Genomic DNA, 23,928 nt, shown 5'->3' on the forward strand with positions numbered 1-23,928 from the left:
CCCACAAAGCCCAGCCTAGAGCAGACCACCAGCTGACCTGCAGATGCATGAGTGAGCAAAAGTGAGAGCAGCAGAACTGCCCAACTGGGCCCAGCTCAGCTTAGCTGAACCTGCAGAGGTATCAGAAATAAATGTTTACTGCTGCATGGTTTTGTGGCTGGATATTATACAGCAATAGCTAACTGACCACACGGTTATATTTTCTGTCTTTAAAAGCCAAAGATTTCCACTTCCTTGATATTCGTGACCAAATGAAAGATAAGGTTAGGTCTTCTGAGTCAAAGACACACTTTTAGATTCTTAATTCAACTTATTAAACTCAAAAGGTTCTACACCTAATCTTTTTTTTTTTCTTTAAAGGAACATTTATTTATTTATTTTTGGCTGCTTTGGGTCCTCATTGCTGCACAGGGTTTCTCTAGTTGTGGTGAGCGGCGACTACTCTTTGTTGCAGCACACGGGCTTCTCATTGTGGTGGCTTCTCGTTGCGAAGATGGGCTCTAGGTGTCAGGGGTTCAGTTGTGGCACGCGGGCTCAGTAGTTGTGACACACGGGCTTAGTTGCTCCGCGGCATGTGGTATCTCCCCAGACCAGGGATCAAACCCGTGTCCCCTGAGTTGGCAGGCAGATTCTTAACCACTGCGTCACCAGGGAAGTCCCTCTACCTGATCACTGTTGTGGCCTCCCCCGTTGCGGAGCACAGGCTCCGGACACGCAGGCTCAGCGGCCATGGCCCACGGGCCCAGCCGCTCCGCGGCCTGTGGGATCTTCCCGGACCAGGGCATGAACCCGTGTCCCCTGCATCGGCAGGTGGACTCTCAACCACTGCGCCACCAGGGAAGCCCTACCTGATCTTTTATCAACTTCTTTCTCTTTAACAAATACTCATTTGCTTAAAAACTTAGAAGTCTATCCTTACTATAGGTAGTTTAAAGAAAACACACCTAAATGTCTTACTGTTCCAAGTTCAATTAATGTCTACAATTACAATGAAGACTTGTGGAAATGGCTGAAGCCCAGAAAAGTCTGTATCACCATTGTATATGAGAAATATTCTTCTTAATAATATCAATACTTTATAGGCATTAATAAGAGCTATGCTTGTCTCCTGTAATTATTGGTAAACTATTTTAAAAGAAATAAGGAATGGTGCTCACATTACTGTGGAGGGCAGGCATTCTGCCAACCAAGAAATATTTACTAAATATCATCCAAGTTCCAAGCAGTATGCTTGATGTTATTAGTAATTTATTTTTATGATCCTTAGTGAAACCAATAGCTGTGCTGTCAAGTCAAATTATAAGGCAATTAAACCTAGGAGTCTCCAGAAATCTATGGCATGATGGCCTTTGCTGATCCGCTTCTGAAAACAAGCAAGAACATTTGGATATTTGGGCCTCACGGCCTTCAGCCTATTAACATCATAATAAAGATTGTTAATATCATAAACTATATCAATATCTCATTAATGATACTGGAAATATACTCACAAAGCACTTACTGTATGTTGTATATGGCTATAAACAAGCTAATAAGCAACAGAAAATATTATTTAAGTGCAACATGGCTAAAAGAATGTTGCATTATGATCATACATTTCTGCCATTTCTACTACACCCACTTTTAAACTTGAGACATGATCACAGATTTCAAAGCAGGTTCTTCTTTGTCAGTAAAACCAACACACAAGCCCTTCCAATGAACTCACGTTTCAGTAAACAGTGATATAAACAGAGAGTGCAACAAATACTTTTACAAGTGTTTATTAGTTTATTAGTGCCAGAGCTTTGGTGGATAGAAGGCTTGAGAGGACAGAGTTTTGTCTTTGAGGAATTTATAGACTTACTTCTGAGAAAAGAAATACACAGAAAATGTTTCTTGATCCAGGATGCTGGTTATGGGTGTGTTCATTTGTGAAAACCTAGTGAGATGCACACTTTTCATGTGTGCTTTTCTGTTATGTTATACTTTGTAAAATTTTTTTAAAATCTAATGACATTAACAGTAGTACAGAACTAAGTACCAAATGAAAAATATTGACAATTCAAGGAGTTCAGGAGGGACTAGTCACTGTTAATAAAAGCTGTAATAGTTAAAATGTATTAAGCAATCACTACATGCCAGGTACTGTGTTAAATAAGCGTTTTATATTTCATCCTCACAATATCACTGTGAGGTCATGATCTAACCAACAGTTATTTGCCACAATTACATAATTACTCCTTCCTCCTTGAAACCCCTTCCTTTCCATTCCAGGCCAACACACTCCTGGGTTTTCTTCCTATCTCCCTAACTACTCTTCGATCTGCCTTTTACCCCAGACTTTTAAAATTCAAATACTTTAGGGCCCAGCTATAGTCCTCTTCCCTATCTAGATTCCCTGGGATAGGTACTACTATCATTATTCCTGTTTTACAAGTGAAAACACTGCAGCACAGGGAGATTCAAACCTAGGCAATCAATACTACAGAGCCCATGCTCTTCACTACCTCACTAACCCACTTTCTTTGGTCTTCCATACAAGAGGCAGGACATAGCTACACACACTTCACATTCCGGTATCCTCAGTAATTGAGAAAAAAGACATAGGGTAAGGCACACGGGACCCTCCTTGATAAGATATTAACGATTAATACCAGGTACCAAGCCAGCAGGAAACCAATGCTCTTGCAAATTCTGTTAAACAATTTTCCTTCCTAAATTTCTTCACTTTGTGTTTTGGTACTTCTCAAGGAGAAATGTGAAAACATTCTAGAACATAGATTCTCAAACCTAGATGCTCATTAGAATAATCTGAAGAGCTTTCAAGAATACATATGGGCCCTCTGAAGACCTACTAAACCTAGAGTATTCCAGGAATCTGTGCTTCTAAGAAGCACCCAAGCAAATTCTGAAGTTGGTAACCCAGTACCTGAATTTGGGAAGCCTTTGTTCCAGAGAGGATTCTCTGGTCCTCAGAGGCTGAGTAATGACTACCACATATTTACCTGCCTATAAGAGGCTGAAAATGAAATGAGAATAAAGATGTAAATTCTCCAAGGAGTAGTTTCCTTCAATCAGGAAACTAGAGCAGCAGCAGTGGAATTCTAGATCAGGACACCACAGATTTCTGGGTAGTCTGGGAATTTGTTGCCATGATAGAGTTTGCAGCCAAGTGATGCCATCCTTTAGTTTAGGAGGGGGTCATCTGGGCAGCAAGAACCAATATAACATTTGAGCACTCATTCCCCGAGAACTCACCACGTGTTATTAGGGAATCCAAGAGTATTAATAGATATGGCCATTGTCCCCAGGCTACAGAAGAAAACATTGTTAACATGCCATTTTTGCATAACCATAAATGCACACATATTTTGCGTACATATGCGAGTAACAATTACAGTGGAACCATACATGCTGAAACTAAGGCAAAGAAGTCACTTCAACACGCTCATTGAAGTCTTACCTCTGTGAGTGCATGCAATTGTCCTTGATGTACACACACACCCATGAACCTACAAAACGAAACAGATGTTTTTTTAAACAAATGAAAAGGACATGAACATAACTACTGTAGTTGCACATGCGAGACAATCCAATACCTGTGAAGTCTACTGGGTTCCTGTATAACAGCGGTCCCCAACCTTTTCGCCACCAGGAATGGGTTTCGTGGAAGACAATTTTCCCGGGAAGGGGGTGGGGTGGGGTGGGGTGGGGGAGGAATGGTTCGGGTGGTAATGCGAGCAATGGGGAGCATTGGGCCGCGGCAGATGAAGCTTGGATCGCTCGCCTGCCATTCACCTCCTGCTGTGCGGTTCCTAACATGCCGCAGACTGGTGCTGGTCCTCGGCCTGTGGCTTGGGGACCCCTGCTGTATAACAAACCTTGATAGCACTCCTGTAACTTTCTAAGTTTATCATGAAACATCTGGTTGCGGCAAGACCTAGTGGTAAAAAGCAATGGTAGGGACTTCCCTGGTGGCACAGTGGTTGAGAGTCCTTCTGCCGATGCAGGGGACACGGATTCGTGCCCCGGTCAGGGAAGATCCCACATGCTGCAGAGCGGCTAGGCCCGTGAGCCATGGCCACTGATCCTGCGCGTCCGGAGCCTGTGCTCCGCAACGGGAGAGGCCACAACAGTGAGAGGCCCGCATACAGCAAAAAAAAAAAGCAATGGTAGAAGAGGGAGGGGAGTAAGCCTTTAAAAACAGCATGGTATAATGGAACAAGCACCAAACTGGAAGCAAAGAAACCTGGTGCTGGTTTAGCTCTGCCATTATCTGACTACGTGCTCACACACACAGAAAGGTCACTAACCCTATGGGGCTCAGCCTCCTCACCTAGAAAGTAAGTAGGCTGAACTACCCAATCTGATGGTCTGTAATTTACAAACAACAAACGGGTTGGGAGCACCCGCATTGGCTGGATGACAAAGGGCTAACTTCCTTGACATAAAAAGAACTCTTCTAAATATGTAATTTTAAAAAGAACCCAGTAGAAAAATAAGCAAAAGGTACATGTGTAACTCACACAAAAATAATAAAGGGCTAATAATATTATCAAAATGTACTCTAATTCCCTCATAATTAGAGAGATGTACACTAAAACAGGAGATACTACCTTTTAAATCTATCAATGAACAAAGATTAAGAATGATAATGCTTGGCGAATTCCCTGGTGGTCCAGTGGTTAGGTTGAATCCCTGGTCAGGGAATTAGGATCCCGTAAGCCGCGCGGCACAGCCGAAAAAAAAAAAAGAATGCTAATGCTCAGTGTTGTCCAGAAGGTAAGGAAACTGGGATAGGAAACACTGTTGAGCTCTTGGCCCAACTTTTTCAAAGGGTAATTAATTGATCACATCTAGCAAAAATTTTAATTGCTCCAACAATTCCACCTCTAGGAATTTATCTTACAAGTATACTCAATTTGGGTGAGCAAAAATTCACATAAAAGGACATCTACTTCACCGGTGTATGTGAATCTAAATACCCACCAATAAAAACTTGTTAAATATTTATGGTATAGGGCTTCTCTGGTGGCACAGTGTTTAAGAATGCCCCTGCCAATGAAGGGGACACGGGTTTGAGCCCTGGTCCAGGAAGATCCCACATGCCGCGGAGCTAAGCCCGTGTTTCCACAACTACTGAGACTGTGCTCTAGAGGCCGCAGGCCACAACTTCTGAGCCCACGCACCACAACTACTAAAGCCCACACGCCTAGAGCCCGTGCTCCACAGCAAGAGAAGCCACAGCGATGAGAAGCCCGCGCACCGCAACAAAGAGTAGCCCCTGCTTGCCCCAACTAGAGAAAGCCCATGCGCAGCAACAAAGACCCAACACAGCCAAAAATAAATAAATATTTTTAAAATTTATGGCTTTATTCATAGATTGGAATACTATATAGCATTAAAAAGAATGAATTAAACTTTATGCACTGACATGAGAACATACCCAAAATATACCATTAAATGAAAACATCGAGCTTTAAAATCCCATTTGTGTAAAAAAAAATTTTGTATATTAATAAAAAATGTCTAGAAGCATTAATAATAACTGGTACTGAGGGAGAAAAGGGTGATTTTTATTTTTTAGTGCACATACTTATGTCATATTGGAAGTTTTTTCAACCAACAGGCTACATTTATATATAAAAATAATTTTTAAATAAAAATCATAAATCAATTATTATGACTGATGATTATAAAGTAGAAGAAAATAAATGACATAAAGTCAGTGACACTTGGGGCTTGGGTTGTCAAGAAGGAAGTCTCATTAACAATATCCACAGGTCCCAAGTAAGTTCTAGTTTAGAAGGGCAAAGGAAAGGGAAGAGACTGACTAAAGTAAGAGTGAAGGCACAGCAGTAACCGTGCTGGAAAGGACCATAAAGTTCCAGGAAGGCAGAGTCCAGGTCATATTCTTCCCTGTGCTCAAGCACCTAACAGTGCCTAGCAAATAGTTTGCTCACTCAGTAAATAATTGAGTGAAAAAGAAAGTGAGGGAGAATGCCTGGTCGCTGTAACATCACAGCAGAGTTTTAAAGACATGCTGCTTCAACCAAAATTACTAATGTGGAAATTTCAGAGTTTCTCCAAGAGGTGGTTTCTGGACCACTGGTTTTCTCTAAGTGCATCCAGAGACACGGTGGGGACTTGAGAAAGGAAAGAACCCAAGGAAATATCTAGGTTGTACGGAAAATAGGATGCAGGTTCCAATGACTAGCTGAAACTTACTTCTGGCTTGGGAATAAATAGGGAGCGAAATAACAGAGTAGTTAAAAGAGCTTTGAAGTTAGATGGTGTGGGTTCAAATCCCACCTCCACTCTTTACTAGGTAAGCATTAGTTTCCCTCTCTGTAAAATAGGATAATAGCGTCCACAACGTAAGGTTGTTGGAAAGACTGAATGAAATAATGAATGTAAAGTTCATAGCACAGTGACTGGTACATAGTAACAGTTCAAAAAATGTAAGCCATTTTCATAATTATAACTTAGAAGTGGACCAGGTAAGAATCCAATTTGGTCACAGGTGGCTGGGCAGAAGCTGGTTTCTACGTATGCCTACTCTCCCCTCCATTCCCCATCCTTTGTCCCTACCTCCATCCCCTGCTTTGTAAAAGTGGGACATTTAACTTTATTCATCTGTCAGTTTCTTTACTATGAAACTAACTATCTAATACAGAAGAGAATGAGGGGAGGAATGTGGGACAGGTAAAAGTCTAAAGAATAATGAACATAAGTAACACAGAGTGCTGGAAGACTGAATCTGGACTCCTGAATGTTTCTGGCCAGCACAGTATAGTGTCTATAAGCTATGCAGATAGAGCATCTGAGAGTTGCAGTTAACATCACAAACTAGTTGGGTAAAAGATAGGAAGCTGTACTAGAGCAAAGGAAATCCAGGCAAGATAAATGAGAAAACAATCAATCTAGGGGAGATGCAGTTGTAGAGGTATCTTCTTTATTCTTAATAAAGACATTTTATTTTATTTTACTTTTTTGGTAATAATTTTTTTATTGAAGTACAGCTGATTTACAATGTTGTATTACTTTCAGATGTACAGTAAAGTGATTCATACATATACATATACTTTTTCAGATTCATTTCCCTTAGAGTTTATTACAAAATACTGAGTATAGTTCCCTGTACCATATAGTAGGTCCTTCTTGGTTTTATATTTTATATTTAGTAGTGTGTATATATTAATCCCAAACTCCTTCCCCCATACCCTTCTCTTTTGGTAATCATAAGATTATTTTCTATGTCTGTGGGTCTATTTCTATTTTTGTATATAAGTTCATTTGTATCATTTTTTTTCACATTCCACATATAAGCGATATCATATGACATTTGTATTTCTCTGTCTTCATTTAGTATGATAATCTCTAGGTCCATCCATGTTGCTGCAAATGGCATTATTTCATTCTTTTTTACGGCTGAGTAATATTCCATTGTGTATATATACCACATCTTCTTTACTGTAGAGGTATCTTAAAAATAGGTCACTGTTCTCTAAGTGTTCGTACAACTCCCCAATCACTGGAATTAATGACAGTCAGTATTCCATTCATTTATTCAACAACTATTTATTGAACGGCCACTATTTGTAAGGCATTAGGGACAGGACAGTGAATAAAACAAAGTCCCTTCTCTCACAGAATTTTCATTCTAGGGGTAATTCTGTTGGAAAGCAATTGTAATAAAAGGTTACGTAGGTGTTTTGCAGAATGTGGTTAAATTGTATGCATAAATAGCTGTTTCTAGGGACTTCCTTGGTGGTGTAGTGGTTAAGAATCTGCCTGCCAATGCAGGGGTGACAGGTTCAATCCCTGGTCCAGGAAGATCCCACATGCTGTGAAGCAACTAAGCCCACGCACCACTACTACTGAGCCTGCGCTCTAGAGCCCATGTGCTGCAAATACTGAGCCCACACACCGCAGCTACTAAACCCTGCGTACTCTAGGGCCCGCATGCCACAACTACTGAGCCCGCGTGCTGCAACCACTGAAGCCCACGCGCCTAGAACCCATGCTCCACAAGAAGAGAAGCCACCACAATGAGAAGCCTGTGCACTGCAACAAAGAGTAGCCCCTGCTCACCACAACCAGAGAAAGCCCGCGTGCAGCAACGAAGACCCAACGCAGCCAAAAATAAATAAAATTTTTTTAAAAATAGCAGTTTCTAGTGAACCTCTTACAGAAAGGATGCTTCTCTGAGATTAAATGGTATTCCTACCTAAGGATAATTCTATTCTCATTAACCCTCCATAGCAAAAAGAGGTAAAGTAAAATACAATAAGCTACGTTTCTTCCTTCACTACATCTTTCTAAACTATAATGGGCACTAACAGTGGTTAATAACTATGGCCTACTACTCGTTTTCATAAAGTTTTATTGGAACAGACATGGTATTTTCTATGGCTGCTTTTGTGCTACAACAGCAGAGTTGAATAGTTGTGACAGAGACTGTATGGCTTGCAAAGAGTAAAACATTTACTATCTAGTCCTTTACAGAAAGAGTTTGCTCACCTTTGCACTAGAGCATAGAAATCTATCCATATCCACCTAGGGGAACTTAAAACAAGTTACTTAACCTTTATAAATCTCCATTTCCTTATCTGAAAAAAAATGGACCTGAAAATAACACTACCTTAAAGGACTGTTAGGAGGGTTAAATGGATATTTCAGGGACAATGTTTAGCAATGTCTAGCCTATGATCAAATAAAGGTTAATTGTTTTTTATTTTGTTATTATTAATGATTCTAAATTATGCCATCCCTTACATGGCTATTAGAGTTACCTTTTCAAAACACAAAATATGTCATTTCCTTCATAAACCTTCCTTCATAAACACAAAATATGTCATTTCCTTCATAAACCTTCCTTCATAAACCTTCAATGGTTCCCTTCTGCCTATAGAATAATGTCAAAATTCCTTACCACAGCACTTGAAACTTTCCATGATTTGCTCCAGCTTATCTTTGGAAGTTCACACTTTCCCATGAGCCTTATTCTTCACTCATCTCTCCCTTTCCTCTGGTTCTATCCTACAAATATATATTTAAATTTACCCATCTTAAAAAATGCTTCCCTTGTCCCTCTCCCTAAAATATGATCCTAATACACTCTTTGCACTTGTAACCAAACTTTAAGGTTACATACACTATCTACATATCTTTAACCTTCCTTCGTTTCTAAACTCATTATAACCTGCCTTCTGCCCACATTACTCTCTTGTAACTTTCCTTACTGTGGAAGATTCAGAGTTTTATTTATCTCTGTATTTCTAGCACCTAGTATAGTACCTTGCACACAGTAAGGAAGCTCTCAGTAAAGACTTGTTGAAAGGCATGAATGATTTTTTTTTTTTTTTCCGGTACGCGGGCTCTCGCTGTTGTGGCCTCTCCCGTTGTGGAGCACAGGCTCTGGACGTGCAGGCTCAGCAGCCATGGCTCACGGGCCTAGCCACTCTGTGGCATGTGGGATCTTCCCAGACCGGGGCACGAACCCATGTCCCCTGCATCGGCAGGCGGACCCTCAACCACTGCGCCACCAGGGAAGCCCCACATGAATGATTTTTATGACCTGGAAACTTAAGTTAAAGCTCTTCCCTGAGCTGGAAGACTTCATTTACTTACTGAAAATTATCCTTCTAGGATCAGTTAAAATTTCATCTTCTCTACAATGATCTCCAGGATGCCCTCAGTAAACATCAGTACTCTTTCTCTCTTTTCCTGTCCCCCAGTACTCCTAACATCCTTCTTTGAAAGATTGCTCATTAGCATAAGTGAAGTAGTCCAGGGTGTGGAGTCAGACTACTTGGATTTGAATCCTGGCTCTGCCACTTACTGATGACCTCTCTGTATTTCACAGTTTTCCACATGCAAAATAACAATGTTAATATTACCTAACCTATATGGTTATTGTGAAGATAAAATGAGACAACTTGAGCTCCTGGAACATAATAAGCACTAGAGAATGTTAGCTATTCTTCTCTTAACCTTTCTGACTTCTTCTCCAGACTGGAATATAAGAAAGGTTTTTAAGAGTACAGATCTCATCTAATTTATTTCTATATACAGTGCCTGACATACAATGCTTTGCACGTAAGATGCTAAACAAGCATTTCTTGAATGAAAAAGCAGTAATCACCAAATTAGCTTCACAATGTAAACTTGTTTTATAAGAAAGAACATTTAGAGGCAGGTACAAGGCTGGAAAGCCAAGAGGTGTTTACTTTATTTAATCAAATATTTATATAGAAGCTAGGCAATAGGATTCTACTAGCAAAACAATGGCTACATTCTAAAGTTATGGATCTCCTAGAAGCTGAAAGTATTTGGTTTGGGTGTGATACACCCTTGCTTCCCTTCCCCCCAGACCCACTGTCACTATGACCACATCATCCACAGAGATGTCACAGATGACACATTCAGGCAGGCACTGGCTTCATGTGACAGTCTTCCCCACTTCCTACTCTCATCGCCACATCACAGTGGTGTCGCACAATTCTACCTCTATGTGAAACTTTTCTGCCAGGCCTCCTCACCCCCACTTCCTCCCCACCACCACCATGTCGAAAATGGTGTTACAGAGCTGGCAAGCTGAGACAGGCATTAGCTTTATATTGGAAGAAGAGCTTGAGCAGAGTTAATCATTCCAGTTGCTATAAACAGAATATACTTTAAAAGGGAAATATAACTCATCCTTAACAGGGAAGAGATTTATGCCTAGAAAAGCATTTCATATCGACAATAAGTTTTTACTGAAATTTTTATTGCTTCTTTAATGAAAATCTGAACTGTGGCTGAGCCTTAAAATCACTTTTGGTAAGAGACAGGATCTAAAAAATGTTACATTCTGATTGATTCTTATTCTCCACTACCACCACCCAAAACCATGCAAGGTAAAATTACTTAGCTCGGGAAGGGAGCACTTTCTTAATGGATATGCTTGAGAGTGAGTGATTAGATTACTCAACTTTGTTATTTTTAATTTCATATTACACACACATTCACGTTGCTTTTGATTTTTTTAGACCAGTGCTTCCTAAATTTTAATGTGGAAACAGATCACCTAGAAATCATGTAAACTGCAGACTTAGATTCTATAGGTCAGGGGGGACTTGAAATTCTGAATTTCTAAAAAGCTCCCAGGTGATGCTAATGCTGCTTGGTCTATGGACTTACATGTTGAGTGGCAAGGCTCAGTGTAGACCAAGGATAGCTAGCTGATCACTACTCTAAAGTTAGTAAGACTACAACAGGAAACTCCCAACTCTGATACTACTGGTAAACTAGACTTTGACCAGAGACTTTGGCTCCCTCTAAGTAGAAGTATTTTTGACCGAGCATGCTTCTGAATTACCAAGGCACTCCATCAACACCACACTGCTATAGCATCATCATTTTCTACCTTTAACTGTTTTATAATATACCTTATATCTCCCCTACTAGACTATAAGCTTCTTAATAGCATTCCCTTGCCTGGCATATGACAGTATATAAACACTTGCAGGATAATTTAAAACACAACTCTGACCACTCAAAAATTACTGAGTAAAAAAAAAAAAAAATTACTGAGTGCCACTGTGTGCCAGGCACTGGTAATGATCATAATAATTATGATAACAACTAACTCAAAGTGCGCTTACCATCTAGGCATTGCTCTAAGTACTTTATGTTATATTCACTGTTGTAATAAATTTATTTATTTACTTTTGGCTGTGTTGGGTCTTTGTTGCTGCACGTGGGCTTCCTCTAGCTGCAGCGAGCAGTAGCTACTCTTTGCCTCTGTGCACTGTCTTCTCATTGCGGTGGCTTCTCTTGCTATGGAGCACGGGCTCTAGGTGCACGGACTTCAGTAGTTGTGGCACACAGGCTCAGTAGTTGTGGTGCACAGGCTTAGTTGCTCCGTGGCACGTGGGATCTTCCCGGACCAGGGCTCGAACCCACGTCCTCTGCATTGGCAGGCGTATTCTTAACCACTGTGCCACCAGGTATGTCCTACGTTGTATTCATTTAATTCTCACGATAACCCAACGAAGTAACACTTTTATTAACCTAATCATATAGATGAAGAAACAGGCTCAGAGAAATTAAGTAACTTGCCCAAAGTCATAACAGCTAATAAGTGGCAGAGCCAGGAGTCAAACCTAAACAGTGGGTTCCAAAGTCTGTGCTCTCTCTCTTTTTTTTTTGGCCGCACCACGTGTCACGCGGGATCTTAGTTCCCCGAAAAGGGCAAACCCGCACCCTGCAATGGAAGCATGGAGTTTTAACCACTGGACTGCTAGGGAATTCCCAAAGTCTGTGCTTTTTTTTTTTTTCCCCCAAAGTCTGTGCTCTTAACCACAATGTTATATTACCTCTCCATATAGTTATAAAAAGGATATAAAAATGATTAAGACACAACCCCTCCACTTAAGAAGCTATTGGCTACTCAAAAAATTGTTGTGGCAGCTCACAGTCCCTGATCAAAGTCCAAATTCTTTAGCGTGTTATTCAAGAGTCTGAATGATCTGACCCCAACCTCTCTTACCTTATCTATTACATCGACCTGCATTCTCTACATTTCAGTTATATAATCTGCCTCTCCTAAATATGTCCTGAATTCTCCCATTTCCACTTTCATTTTGTTGCTAGAATGAGTCTACCTTTCTAATCAAAATTAATCTTTCTCTTCCCTATACACTCATATCACTCCATTTAAACTTCTATTGTAACACTTATCAGGCCTGCCTTCTACATGTTTTAGCTACGTCCACCTCTTCCACTCAGTCAGAGGATTCTTGAGGGCAGGGATGTTACGTATGGAAGGGAATGGCTACTTGTTCACTTCCTTTTTTCCTCCTGAAGTAGACTACATTTCCTAGTTGGTTAAGACCATAAAACTGAGTTCTGGCCAGCGGTATAGGGGCAGAAGTGATTATTTCCAGGCCTGTCCCATTAAAAACCTCAACACTGTCCTTCATACTTTATTCCTTCGTCTGCCAGCAGATGCAGAAGACCCAGTAGAGGAAACTGAGGCCCTGTCCAAGGTTAAAAAGAGCTCCCCTTCAACCTCCACGCAACATGCATTGGACTGGAACATGAGTAAGAAACAAGCTTTTGTGTCTCTATATATACCTTAAATACTGCCTTGTTCATAGTTACTGCTCAGTAAATATTTACTGAATTCAATTAAAAGTTAAAATTCTTATTCCAGGGCTTCCCTGGTGGTGCAGTGGTTGAGAGTCCGCCTGCCGATGCAGGGGACACGGGTTCGTGCCCCGGTCCGGGAAGACCCCACATGCCGCGGAGCGGCTGGGCCCGTGAGCCATGGCCGCTGAGCCTGCGTGTCCAGAGCCTGTGCTCTGCAACGGGAGAGGCCACAACAGTGAGAGGCCCGCGTACCGCAAAAAAAAAAAAAAAAAAAAAAAAAATCTTATTCCAAGGCAGGACCTTTCAAGGCCCTACTATTAGCCAGCAGTCTCCAAAACTGGGGAATGAGCAAGACTGAAGAATGGAAAGAAAATTAGAATTTTTACTTTTTTTTAATATGAAAAAGAGAAATTAAGTTTTACTAATATTTAATAAGGGTTGATCGTATCACCTGGGGATGTGCTCAAAAATGTTTTCCTAATGGGATACTATGGAAGACAGAAGATATCCAAAGATGTCCATGTCCTAATCCCTAGAACCTGTGAATATGTTATGTTAGTAGGCAAGTAGAATAAATTAAACTGCAGATGGAATTAAGACTGCTAATCAGCTCGCTTTAAATTAGGGAGATTATCCTGGATTAGTAAAGTGGGTGCAATGTAATCACAAGAGGTATTCAAAGGTGGAAGAGGGAGGCAGAAGAGTCAGTATCAGAGGGATTCAATGTGAAAAAGACTCAACTGGCCTTGGCTGGCTTTGAAGATGGAAGGGCACTACAAGCCAAGGAATGCAAAACAGACTCTAGAAGCTGAAGAAAGAAAATAGATTCTCCCCTAGAGCCTCCAGAAAGGAACATAGCCCTCCTTGAATTTAGCCCAGTAAGACCCATCAGACTTCTGACCTACAGAACTGTAAGATAATACTTTTATGTTGTTTTAAGCCATTAGGTTTGTGGCAATTTGCTACAGCAGCCATAGAAAACTAATAATACATAACCAAAAAAATTTATGGGTCACTATTCTATGTTATAATGCTCACAGATCTAGGATAGACTTTGGGATTTGACTCTTTCTAAACAAGCGTAAGGAAAATAATAATGTTATTATGTTCCCTCGTGGCATTTACATCCAGTGGGTCAAATATTTATTGAACTCTCAGTTATGTATAAAGCTCACAGTTAAACATTAAAGTTTAAATGTTATGCCTTCTCAAAAGTTTATTACCTAAACAGAAGAATGAGGGAGAGGTGTGATTATAGTCTAAAACACATCTATCTATCCTCATTCTGAAAAACAAAACACTGACGTTACTGTCAAACTTGGACCTCTTCAATTCTGCATAACAGGACCTAGTAAGAGGTCTGTGGCCATTGTATCAAAGCTGTCAAGAAAATTACTACTTATTGCTCACCTACAATATACCTGGAAACTGTGCTAGGTGTTTTATAGGTACTACCTGAGATGAAATTACCCCCATTTTATCATCTAGGAAAATGAGGTTCAGAGTATTTAAGTGACTTGACAAAGATTAGAGAAGGTACTGGAATCTGGATCTATTAGGCTCCAAAGCCTATGCTTTGTTCTGTGACAATCAGTATGGAAGAAAAAGGCCAGTGGTTCAATAATAATTTCATTTTGATTCATAAAAAACTATCTATCTGTAAACTAATGAAAATCTTACTGGTTAGTTTTAAAAGTCTTTCTACTGCCAACTTTGAGCAATAAAAGCACCATCCATATTTTAAGAGTTCTTCTGACCTGTACTTGTCTTTCCAGAAAAATGTCTGACTCCAAAGTTCGGTAAAAAAAACAATTAAGAGGCCTGAAATAAACCTACAGTAAAATATTAAAGTGTGGGGCTTCCCTGGTGGCGCAGTGGTTGAGAATCCACCTGCCAACGCAGGGGACACAGGTTCGAGCCCTGGTCCAGGAAGATCCCACGTGTCACGGAGCAACTAAACCCGTGTGCCACAACTACTAAGCCTGAGCTCTAGAGCCTGCGAGCCACAGCTACTGAGCCCATGTGCTACAACTAATGAAGCCCACGCACCTAGAGCCTGTGCTCCGCAACAAGAGAAGCCACCGCAATGAGAAGCTTGTGCACCACAGTGAAGAGTAGCCCCTGCTCGCCACAACTAGAGAAAGCCTGCGTGCAGCAACAAAGACCCAACGCAGCCATAAATTAATTAATTAATTAATTAAAAGATAATAATAAAAAAATAAAATGAACTGCTTTGCATCTTACTCCCAAATAAAGCAAAGATACCAATGCTCTCTTAGACTAGAAAAAATTACCAATAATCAAAAAGGAGAAGAGAGGGAAATGGCTCAGAACTCAAGGCCCAAAAGAGCTATGAATGTTAGATCCATAAAAAAAGGAGTACTATCCTTGGGTAAGGCTTGCTGCAGTTCAAACGTGTTTTAGAGGTATTACATCATGGAAAACTGGTTGTGCGAGGTCATAGATACGAAAACTCATAAGGAAAACTCAGCTGAACAGACACATTAACCACCTGAGCCTCACATCAGGTGACACTAAGCAAAGCTGGTTCAGTCTGGCTTTCTCTTTTCTCTCCATGTTTCCCCCCCCCCCGCCCCCCGGTACGAGGGCCTCTCACTGTTGTGGCCTCTCCCGTTGTGGAGCACAGGCTCCGGACGCACAGGCTCAGCGGCCATGGCTCACGGGCCCAGCTGCTCCGCGGCATGTGGGATCTTTCCGGACCGGGGCACAAACCTGTGTCCCCTGCATCGGCAGGCGGACTCTGAACCACTGCGCCACCAGGGAAGCCCTCTCCATGGTTTTTATAGTCCAATTTTAAGATAGCTACAGGCAGAATAAACATTCCGCAGCCATCACTAGATCATGTCAATAGCACTATATATAATAACAAAAGGACAAATCAAGTTCATGGTCAAATTTTACTTTTTCTTAGTGAAACAATACAAATATATAAAAAGTTTAAATTAGATCTGCTTGCTTATAAATATTAAACCAGTTTAATAAATATAAAAACATCCTAGATTTCTGAGAGAAAAATATCCTCTATCTTGAATAACAACTGAAAGTAAAATGAGACTAAGAATGAATTCATTCTGTATTTTCATTATTTCATAGAAAATTTTAAACCACATTGCTCAAAACTGCCATGCAAGCAGCAAAATACCAAGTCTCCTGACAAAGGCAGAACTATTAATACATATATGTGCAGTGACTTTAAATGTTCCCCAAATGCTTTTTTTTTTTAAATCCATGAAGTTCAGGAGAACTAAAATCCACAAACCCAAGTATATAGATTGTCTCCCCAAGCACTGAAAAAGCTTCTTTTCCCTTCCCAAATTTATCCTTTAGTCTACAATTACTCATAAACTCACACCAAAATAGCAAAATATAAACACAAACTTCAAATTATGTGAGCATACTTCTGAAACACTCTCCCAATGATTTATTTCTTCCCGAATTCAATACAACAGGCAGGTATCAAGTAAATACTAAGTGCAAGGTTTGTAGTCTCCATAGATAAACACTTAAATTTTTTTTTTTACGGCCTGTCACATATATACTAAGCACAGTGCCAGGCAATGAGGATCAAGTGGGGGCCATAGAAATAAACATGATGGTTCTTTCTTTAAGGAGTTCACAAATAATGATAATAGTAGATAACATTTACTGAGCACTTATAATGTGTCAGACACTGTTCTAAATACTTTATAGGAATTACCTCATTTAATCCTTATGAAGACATTATGTAATAGGTACTACTACTATCTCCGTTTTACAGATGAAACTGAAGACAGATTAAGTGGCTTCCCCCAGGTCACACAACTAGCAAATGGCAGTCAGGACTGGATCCTTAACTCTTTGTTTTGCTTAATACGCTATCTGTTTATTGTTGTTTGGATCCTTAACTCTTAAGCTTTATGCTATACAGCCTTATTATATGATGCTTCAGATGATTATAATAATAGCAGCATCAGTAATAAAAATAATAGCTAAGATTTAGTGCCTTGCATTGTGATAAGTTCTTTTTTTAAAAAATAAATTTATTTACTTTATTTTTGACTGCGTTGGGTCTTCGTTGCTGTGTGCAGGCTTTCTCTAGTTGCGGTGAGCAGGGGCTACTCTTCCCTGTGGTGAGGTGGCTTCTCTTGTGGAGCACGGCTGTAGGCGCACGTGCTTCAGTAGTTGTGGTGTGCGGGCTCTCAGTAGCTGTGGCGCACGGGCTTAGCTGCTCTAGCAGCATGTGGGATCTTCCCCGACCAAAGCTTGAACCTGTGTTCTCTGCACTGTCAGGCTGATTCTTAACCACTGCACCACCAGGGAAGTCCCATGATAAGTTCTTTATGTATGTTATTTCATTTAATCCTCCCAGTGAAACCGAGTAGGACCTTGTGGGGCTCCTTGGCACAGAAGCCTTTCAAACAGCTGCTAATCTGGGAAGGGAGGGGATGCAGAGACAAGGGAGGAGCAGTCAAGAAACAAAGTGCAGGGGACTTCCCCGGTGGTCCAGTGGTAAAGAATCATGCAGGGGACGCAGGTTTGATCTCTGGTTGGGGAACTAAATTCCCATATGCCGCGGAGCAACTAAGCCTGCACGCCTCAACTAGAGAGCCCATGTACCGCAACTAAGACCCAATGCAGCCAAAAATAAAAAATAAATAAAAATAAAAAAACAAGATATTCGTTAAAAAAAAAAGAAAAGAAAAGAAACAAAGTCTAGTGTTGCTGCCTGAGAACCAGACAGTCCTGCTGCGACAATGTCGTCTCAGTACAGCAGCTGCCAGCCCCAGACGACAACAACTGTGAGGAAGGTGAACAGTCTCTGCCCCAACCAGCCGGCCTCAGCGTGGAGCTGAGGTGGAGCTCCCCATGAACAGCAGCAAGGCCAATGACAATGGCAATGGGAAAAATGGGGGGCTAGAACATGTACCCTCCTCATCCTCTATCCACAATGGAGATATGGAAAAGATTCTTTTGGATGCACAACATGAATCTGGACAGAGTAGTTCAAGAGGCAGTTCTCACTGAGATAGTCCTTCCCCACAAGAAGTTGGGCAGATCATGTTTGATGTGGAAATGCACACCAGCAGGGACCATAGCTCTCAGACAGAAAAAGAAATTGCAGAAGGAGAGAAAGAAGTGAATTCTTTGAAGAAAATCGTAGACTGGGTATCTGACTGGTTCAGTAGACCTGAAAACGTTCCACCTAAGGAGTTCCACTTCAGGCACCCTAAACATTCCATTTCCTTAAGCATGAGGAAAAGTGGAGCCATGAAAAAAGGGAGGATTTTCTCTGAAGAATTTCTTAGGGTGTTCATTCCATCTCTCTTCCTCTCCCATGTGTTGGCTTTGGGGCTAGGCATCTACACTGGAAAACGACTAAGCACATCTTCTGCCAGTACCTACTGAGGGAAAAGAAGAGCCCCTGGGAAAGAGTGTGACTTGTGAAGTGGTGTACTGTCACAGTAGTTTATTTGAACTTGAGACCATTGTAAGCATGATCCAACCTACAACCTATTTTTACATATCCAAGTTCCAGTAACTCTCAAATCCAGTATTTTATTCAAACTCTGTTGAGGCATTTTACTAACCTCATTCCCTTTTTGGCCCATAAAACACTTTAGAATTTCCTAACAGAGTTTACTGTTGTTTAGATATTTGCAAGGGCTTCTTTTCTGCAAATGCCACCAGCAGATTATTTTTAATTTTGTCAACAATGCTGTTGTCTCCTTTTAGTACCATCAGACTTAGACCTGCATCATTCATGGTATAAATTTTACTCTTGCAAGATAACTCCCATCATTCTCTTAAAATGAGACCAGGTTAGCAATTGATATAAAAGCTTTATTGTTTTGTTTTTCAAGACAAAGGCAAGCTTCTCTAAGCTCGAATTTACAGTTATTAAAAAAGAAAACAAACAAACAAAATAAGACACTAGAAAAAAATACCCTGGGCAATAAAAAATTATTTTAAACCAAAAAAAGAGAGAGAGAAAAACAAAGTGCAGCCTTGGGGCAGGGCCCTGGTTCCACCTCAAGGGATACACATAACAATATCTTTGAGCTCTTCTACAGAACTAAAACCCCCAACAAATGGAAGACTTAGCATTCTTCATTCCAGAGAAGATCACAGTTCGATTAACTTCAAGAAGCTCATCAGGAGACCACCTAGGCCAGATTAAAGGCATGCAGGCCCTGTACACACCCTGATCCTTATCAGCAACCCCACCCTTGAACCACTGCTATAAAACTCATCAAATCTCCCCAGGTTGGGACACACAGTTTTTCAGGGCACAAGCCCGCTGTGTCCCCCTTTGCCTGGCAAAGCAATAAAGCTATTCCTTTTCACTTCACCCAAAACTCTGTCTCCGAGATTCGATTTGGCACCAGTGCAGAGAGGCCAAGTTTTCGGCATCACCATCAACCTGGTACAGTAGTACTATTATTATTCTCTACTTCACAGATGAGAAAACTGAGATTACAGAGGTTATATAACTTACCTAAGGTCCCCTAACTACTAAGAGACACAACCATCCTGAACCTCTCCTCTGAATTCCAGATTTGTTTACCCAACTGTCAACTTGATATCTCCTGATCTCCCATCCCCAAACCTGTCCCCTATTCAGTCTTCCCCAATGTAGTTACTGGCAATTCAATTCTCCCAGTCATTCAAGTCAAAAACCTAAGTAAGAGTCATTCTAGATTCCTGCTTCCTTGTGCTAATATCCCACACCCAATCCATTAGGAAATTCTATTGCCTCTACTTTCAAAAATATCCAGAATCCAATTACTTCTTTCCACCTACACTGCTACCCATAGTCCAAGCTCTGTCTAGATGACTGCAATTGCCTCCTAACTTAATTTTCCTCAGTTATAATTTACAAAGCTTCAAATAGGTATATAATGAAAATAGAACCCAGGGCTGCCCATATCACCACTGAATCCTACTCCCCTGAGTAAGTAACAATTCTTTTACTGTTTCTTCTATTTACCAATACAGCTCTAGCTAACATACTTATACTGCTATTTCTGACCTTCTACTGACTTTCCAGTGTGGAAGCTGAGGGTTCCACCCTCTTAAATTACTTCCTTTCAAATACTGGGTAAAAGACAATTTTGGGTAAAATCAATATTTAGGAGAAACAAAAACTCAGCATTTGCATTATTATGACTGATTATAAGCACTACTAAGCCAAGTAATATATTATGAATACATTTTATTTCTTGCACAATTTTTAATGTTTTGCCTAATTTTTCATTTGCTTAGTTACTGATCCTCCCACTCCAGTTTGGACTGCTTATTCTCTAGACTGTTATCCAGCAGTCACCCTGGGTCTTGCTATCACCCTTCTTTCCAGATCTTACACCTTCCTTTTTATTTTTACTTAATTGTTTTGTTTACCCCCTTGTTTTTGATGGGATACATCCCCCAGAAGCTTCAAAAGAAAAGCTTTTGCAAGGGCAAAGTTTTCAAAATGTGGCATGTCTGAAAATGTCTTTACTCTCATGCCTGACTGGTAGTTTGACTGGATATAGAATTCTAAGTAGGAAATAATTTTCTCTCAGAAAGCATTGTTCCATCGGTAGAGCTTCCAGAGCTGGTGTTGAGAAGTCTGATACCATTTTAATTTTCAGTCTTTTATATGGCATCTCATTCCCCCCCGCCCATAGAAGTGCTTAGAATCTTATTTTTATTGCCCATATTCTAAAATTTCATAATCATATGCTCTGGGGTGGGTCTTTTTTTTCATTCATTGTGCTGGGCACTTGGTAGGACCTTTCACTTTGGAAGTTCATGCTCTTCAGTTGTAGAAAATGTTCTTGTATTAGTCAAAAACAGACTTCCTAGACTGATCCTTTAATTTTCTTGTCTTTTCTCTCTTATTTTCCATCTTTGGCTTTTCTCCATTAACGGATGATTTCCTCAACTCTTTCTCCTTGGCCTTCTAGTCAAATGGTTTAAATAAAACCATAACTAAATAATCATATAGAACCATGTATAAATAAATAATTATATTTTTAAATTTCCAAGAATCTTTGAGAATCTTTGTGGTTCTCTAATTATTCCTATTTTATAGTATACCATTCTTGTTTCATTGATGCAGCTCCTTCTCTAACCTCTCCTGGAAGGATATATATTTAGAAGATCATAATTAGAAGGTTTTTTGGTAGTTACATTTTAAAGTTTTCTTCTTTTACTTGGGGCTCTTCAATTTCTCCAAATCCACCAATTTCCTGGCAGGTGGTGGGGGTGTGGGTGGGAGGCAGATGATTCCTACCTGCTTAAGAGCAACGTGATAGAAGAGGACTAGAAGTCTCAAGAGCCTCACCATTCAGTATGCAGACAATCCCTTCATCTCCCTCTTCTCAGTATAACGTTCCTTTCCCATCTGCTGTCATTTTAGATGCTTACCTAGTATGAAGGTCAGTAAGCATTCTAACATTCTGGTTCAATTTTTTCCCCAAAATAAAAATTCATCTCTTGTCGGGGTGGGTGAGACTTAACTGATTGTTGCAAAGAATGGGGATGGTGACTTTTAGGCCCAGTTATTCCTGAAAAGACTTTCAATAGTCCTCCTATTTTCAGCCCAAGCCTGACATCCACCTTCAGATCCAGAGGTGAACTCTAAGTTTTGTAGGTTTCTGTGATGCAAACTGGCTTGCTTCTATGTAGTACCTGCTTCTATAGATACTATTTTATAGGCACTGGAAATATTGGGTTGGCTAAAAAGTTCATTCGGGTTTTCCATAAGATGTTATGGAAAAACCCGAACAAACTTTTTAGCCAACCCAATACAGTGGTGAACATTATAAAGTTCTACCCTCAGGGAGCTCACTCTACCCTGGAGGCTATAAACAATAAGTAAACAAATGAATAAATAAGATATTTTCAAAGATGATAAGAACTATAAAGACAAAGCAGAATGAGGGGATAAATAGTGATATTGGATGGCTATTTTAGACAGGCTAGTCAACAAAAGTCTCTATGAGGAGGGGATATCTCAGAAGAAGCATGCCAAATAATTCTGGGATAAAGATATTACTATAGGAAATGGGAAAAGAAAGTACAAAGACTGAAGTAGGAAAGAGGTTGGTGCATTTGAGAAACAAAAAGGTCAGTAAGGGTGGTGGTTAGGATGGTGTAAGCTACAGGAAGAGTGATCAGAAATAAGGTCAGAGAGGCAGGCAGGACAAATTAAGGCCTTGTACATCAAAGCCCAGAGTTTAGATTTCATTTGAAGGGTGACAAAAAGTCACAGAAGGAAATTCAGCAGTGGGGGATGGTATGATCTGATTTACCTTTTTAAAGTTCAATCTGGCTACCATGGGGCAAGAGGGGAACTGAGCTAGGATGCTGGCTTGTGGAGGTAGTAAGTAGTAGGCAGACAGGGCATATTTTAAAGATAATGCTAAACTACCTGAAGGTTTGAGGTAGGGTATAAAGGAAAGATATTAAGGATGACACCCAGGTTTTTGGCCTAAATAACAGATGAATGGCAATTCCATTTGCTGAGATGGGAGAGGTCTAGAAAGTAAAATATGGGGGCGGGGTAGGAAAACGATCAACGGGGGTCCATAATACATACTCAATAAATGGTAGCCATTGTTTATATTAAAAATCATCTTCCATTATATGTCAATTATATCTCAATAAATTTTTTTAAAATCACCTTCTTTCTGGGGTTGTACTACTTCACTCTCCACAGATGATGACATAAACAGTACTGACGCTTATTCCACATTTTATTTTACAGAAACTTTCTGGTTATATGAAATTAGAACTTAGACTCAATTCCTAAGTCATTAGACTTTCTACCTTAGTACAGAGAAGAGAAAACAATATTAAGACCCCCCCTTACCAATATGCTAGTATTATAAAATTTGCTTTGAGGGCTATATCGACACTCACCTAGTTACTAGGATTTCAATGATAAAATCAAAAAGATGCACCTTAATCCATCATTTTTATTTATTTATTTAAAATACCTTTTTTTTTTTTTTTTTTCCGGTACGCGGGCCTCTCACTGTTGTGGCCTCTCCCGTTGCGGAGCACAGGCTCTGGACGCACAGGCTCAGCGGCCATGGCCCAGCCGCTCCACGGCATGTGGTATCTTCCCAGACCGGGGCACGAACCCATGTCCCCTGCATCGGCAGGCAGACTCTCAACCACTGCGCCACCAGGGAAGCCCTATTTAAAATACTTTTTAAAAATTTATTTATGTGGCTGAGCCGGTCTTAGTTAAGGCATATGGGATCTTCGTTGCAACACATGGGATCTTTTAGTTGCAACATGTGGAATCTTTTAGTTGCGGCATGTGGGATCTAGTTCTCTGACCAGGGATTGAACCCAGGCCCCCTGCATTGGAAGCACAGAGTCTTAACCACTGGACTACCAGGGAAGTCCCAATCCATCATTTTTAAATGCTTCCCATTTATTCTGAACAGCACACACACAGACACACACACAGACACACACACATACTCTGAGATAATATATTTTTCAAACCTGATCATTTAAAAATTATTCAAGGACTTCTCTGGTGGTCCAGTGGTTAAGACTCTGTGCTTCCAATGCAGGGGGCCCGGGTTCAATCCCTGGTCAGAGAACTAGATCCCACATGCATGCTGCAACTGAGACTACATGCCGCGACTAAGAGTCCACATGCAGCAACAAAGATCCCACGTGCCATAACTAAGACCCAGCGCATCCAAATGAATAAATAAATATTTTAACATAAAATAAAATAAAAATTATTCAACATTAACTCAATGTGATTTCTAACCTGGTCCATTCCCCTCTTTTAACAAAAGG

At 40.4% G+C, this 23,928-nt stretch overlaps 1 protein-coding gene and 1 pseudogene across 12 annotated transcripts in view; one reads left to right on the forward strand and one right to left on the reverse strand.

Moving 5' to 3' along the window:
- The window catches only part of TESK2 (testis associated actin remodelling kinase 2), a 137,199-nt gene that overhangs the window by 35,117 nt on the left and 78,154 nt on the right, over window positions 1-23,928 (reverse strand). For all 12 annotated transcript variants that reach the window (XM_067725929.1, XM_067725925.1, XM_067725928.1 and 9 more), the window contains one exon: window positions 3,446-3,494. In XM_067725929.1, the coding sequence (XP_067582030.1) occupies window positions 3,446-3,494 (49 nt within the window). The remainder of the gene's footprint in view (window positions 1-3,445; window positions 3,495-23,928) is intronic.
- On the forward strand, window positions 17,961-18,809 carry LOC137218663 (BCL2/adenovirus E1B 19 kDa protein-interacting protein 3-like pseudogene; annotated as a pseudogene).

This window comes from Pseudorca crassidens, chromosome 2 (assembly GCF_039906515.1).
Source record: "Pseudorca crassidens isolate mPseCra1 chromosome 2, mPseCra1.hap1, whole genome shotgun sequence".
NCBI classification, from domain to species: Eukaryota; Metazoa; Chordata; class Mammalia; order Artiodactyla; family Delphinidae; genus Pseudorca; species Pseudorca crassidens.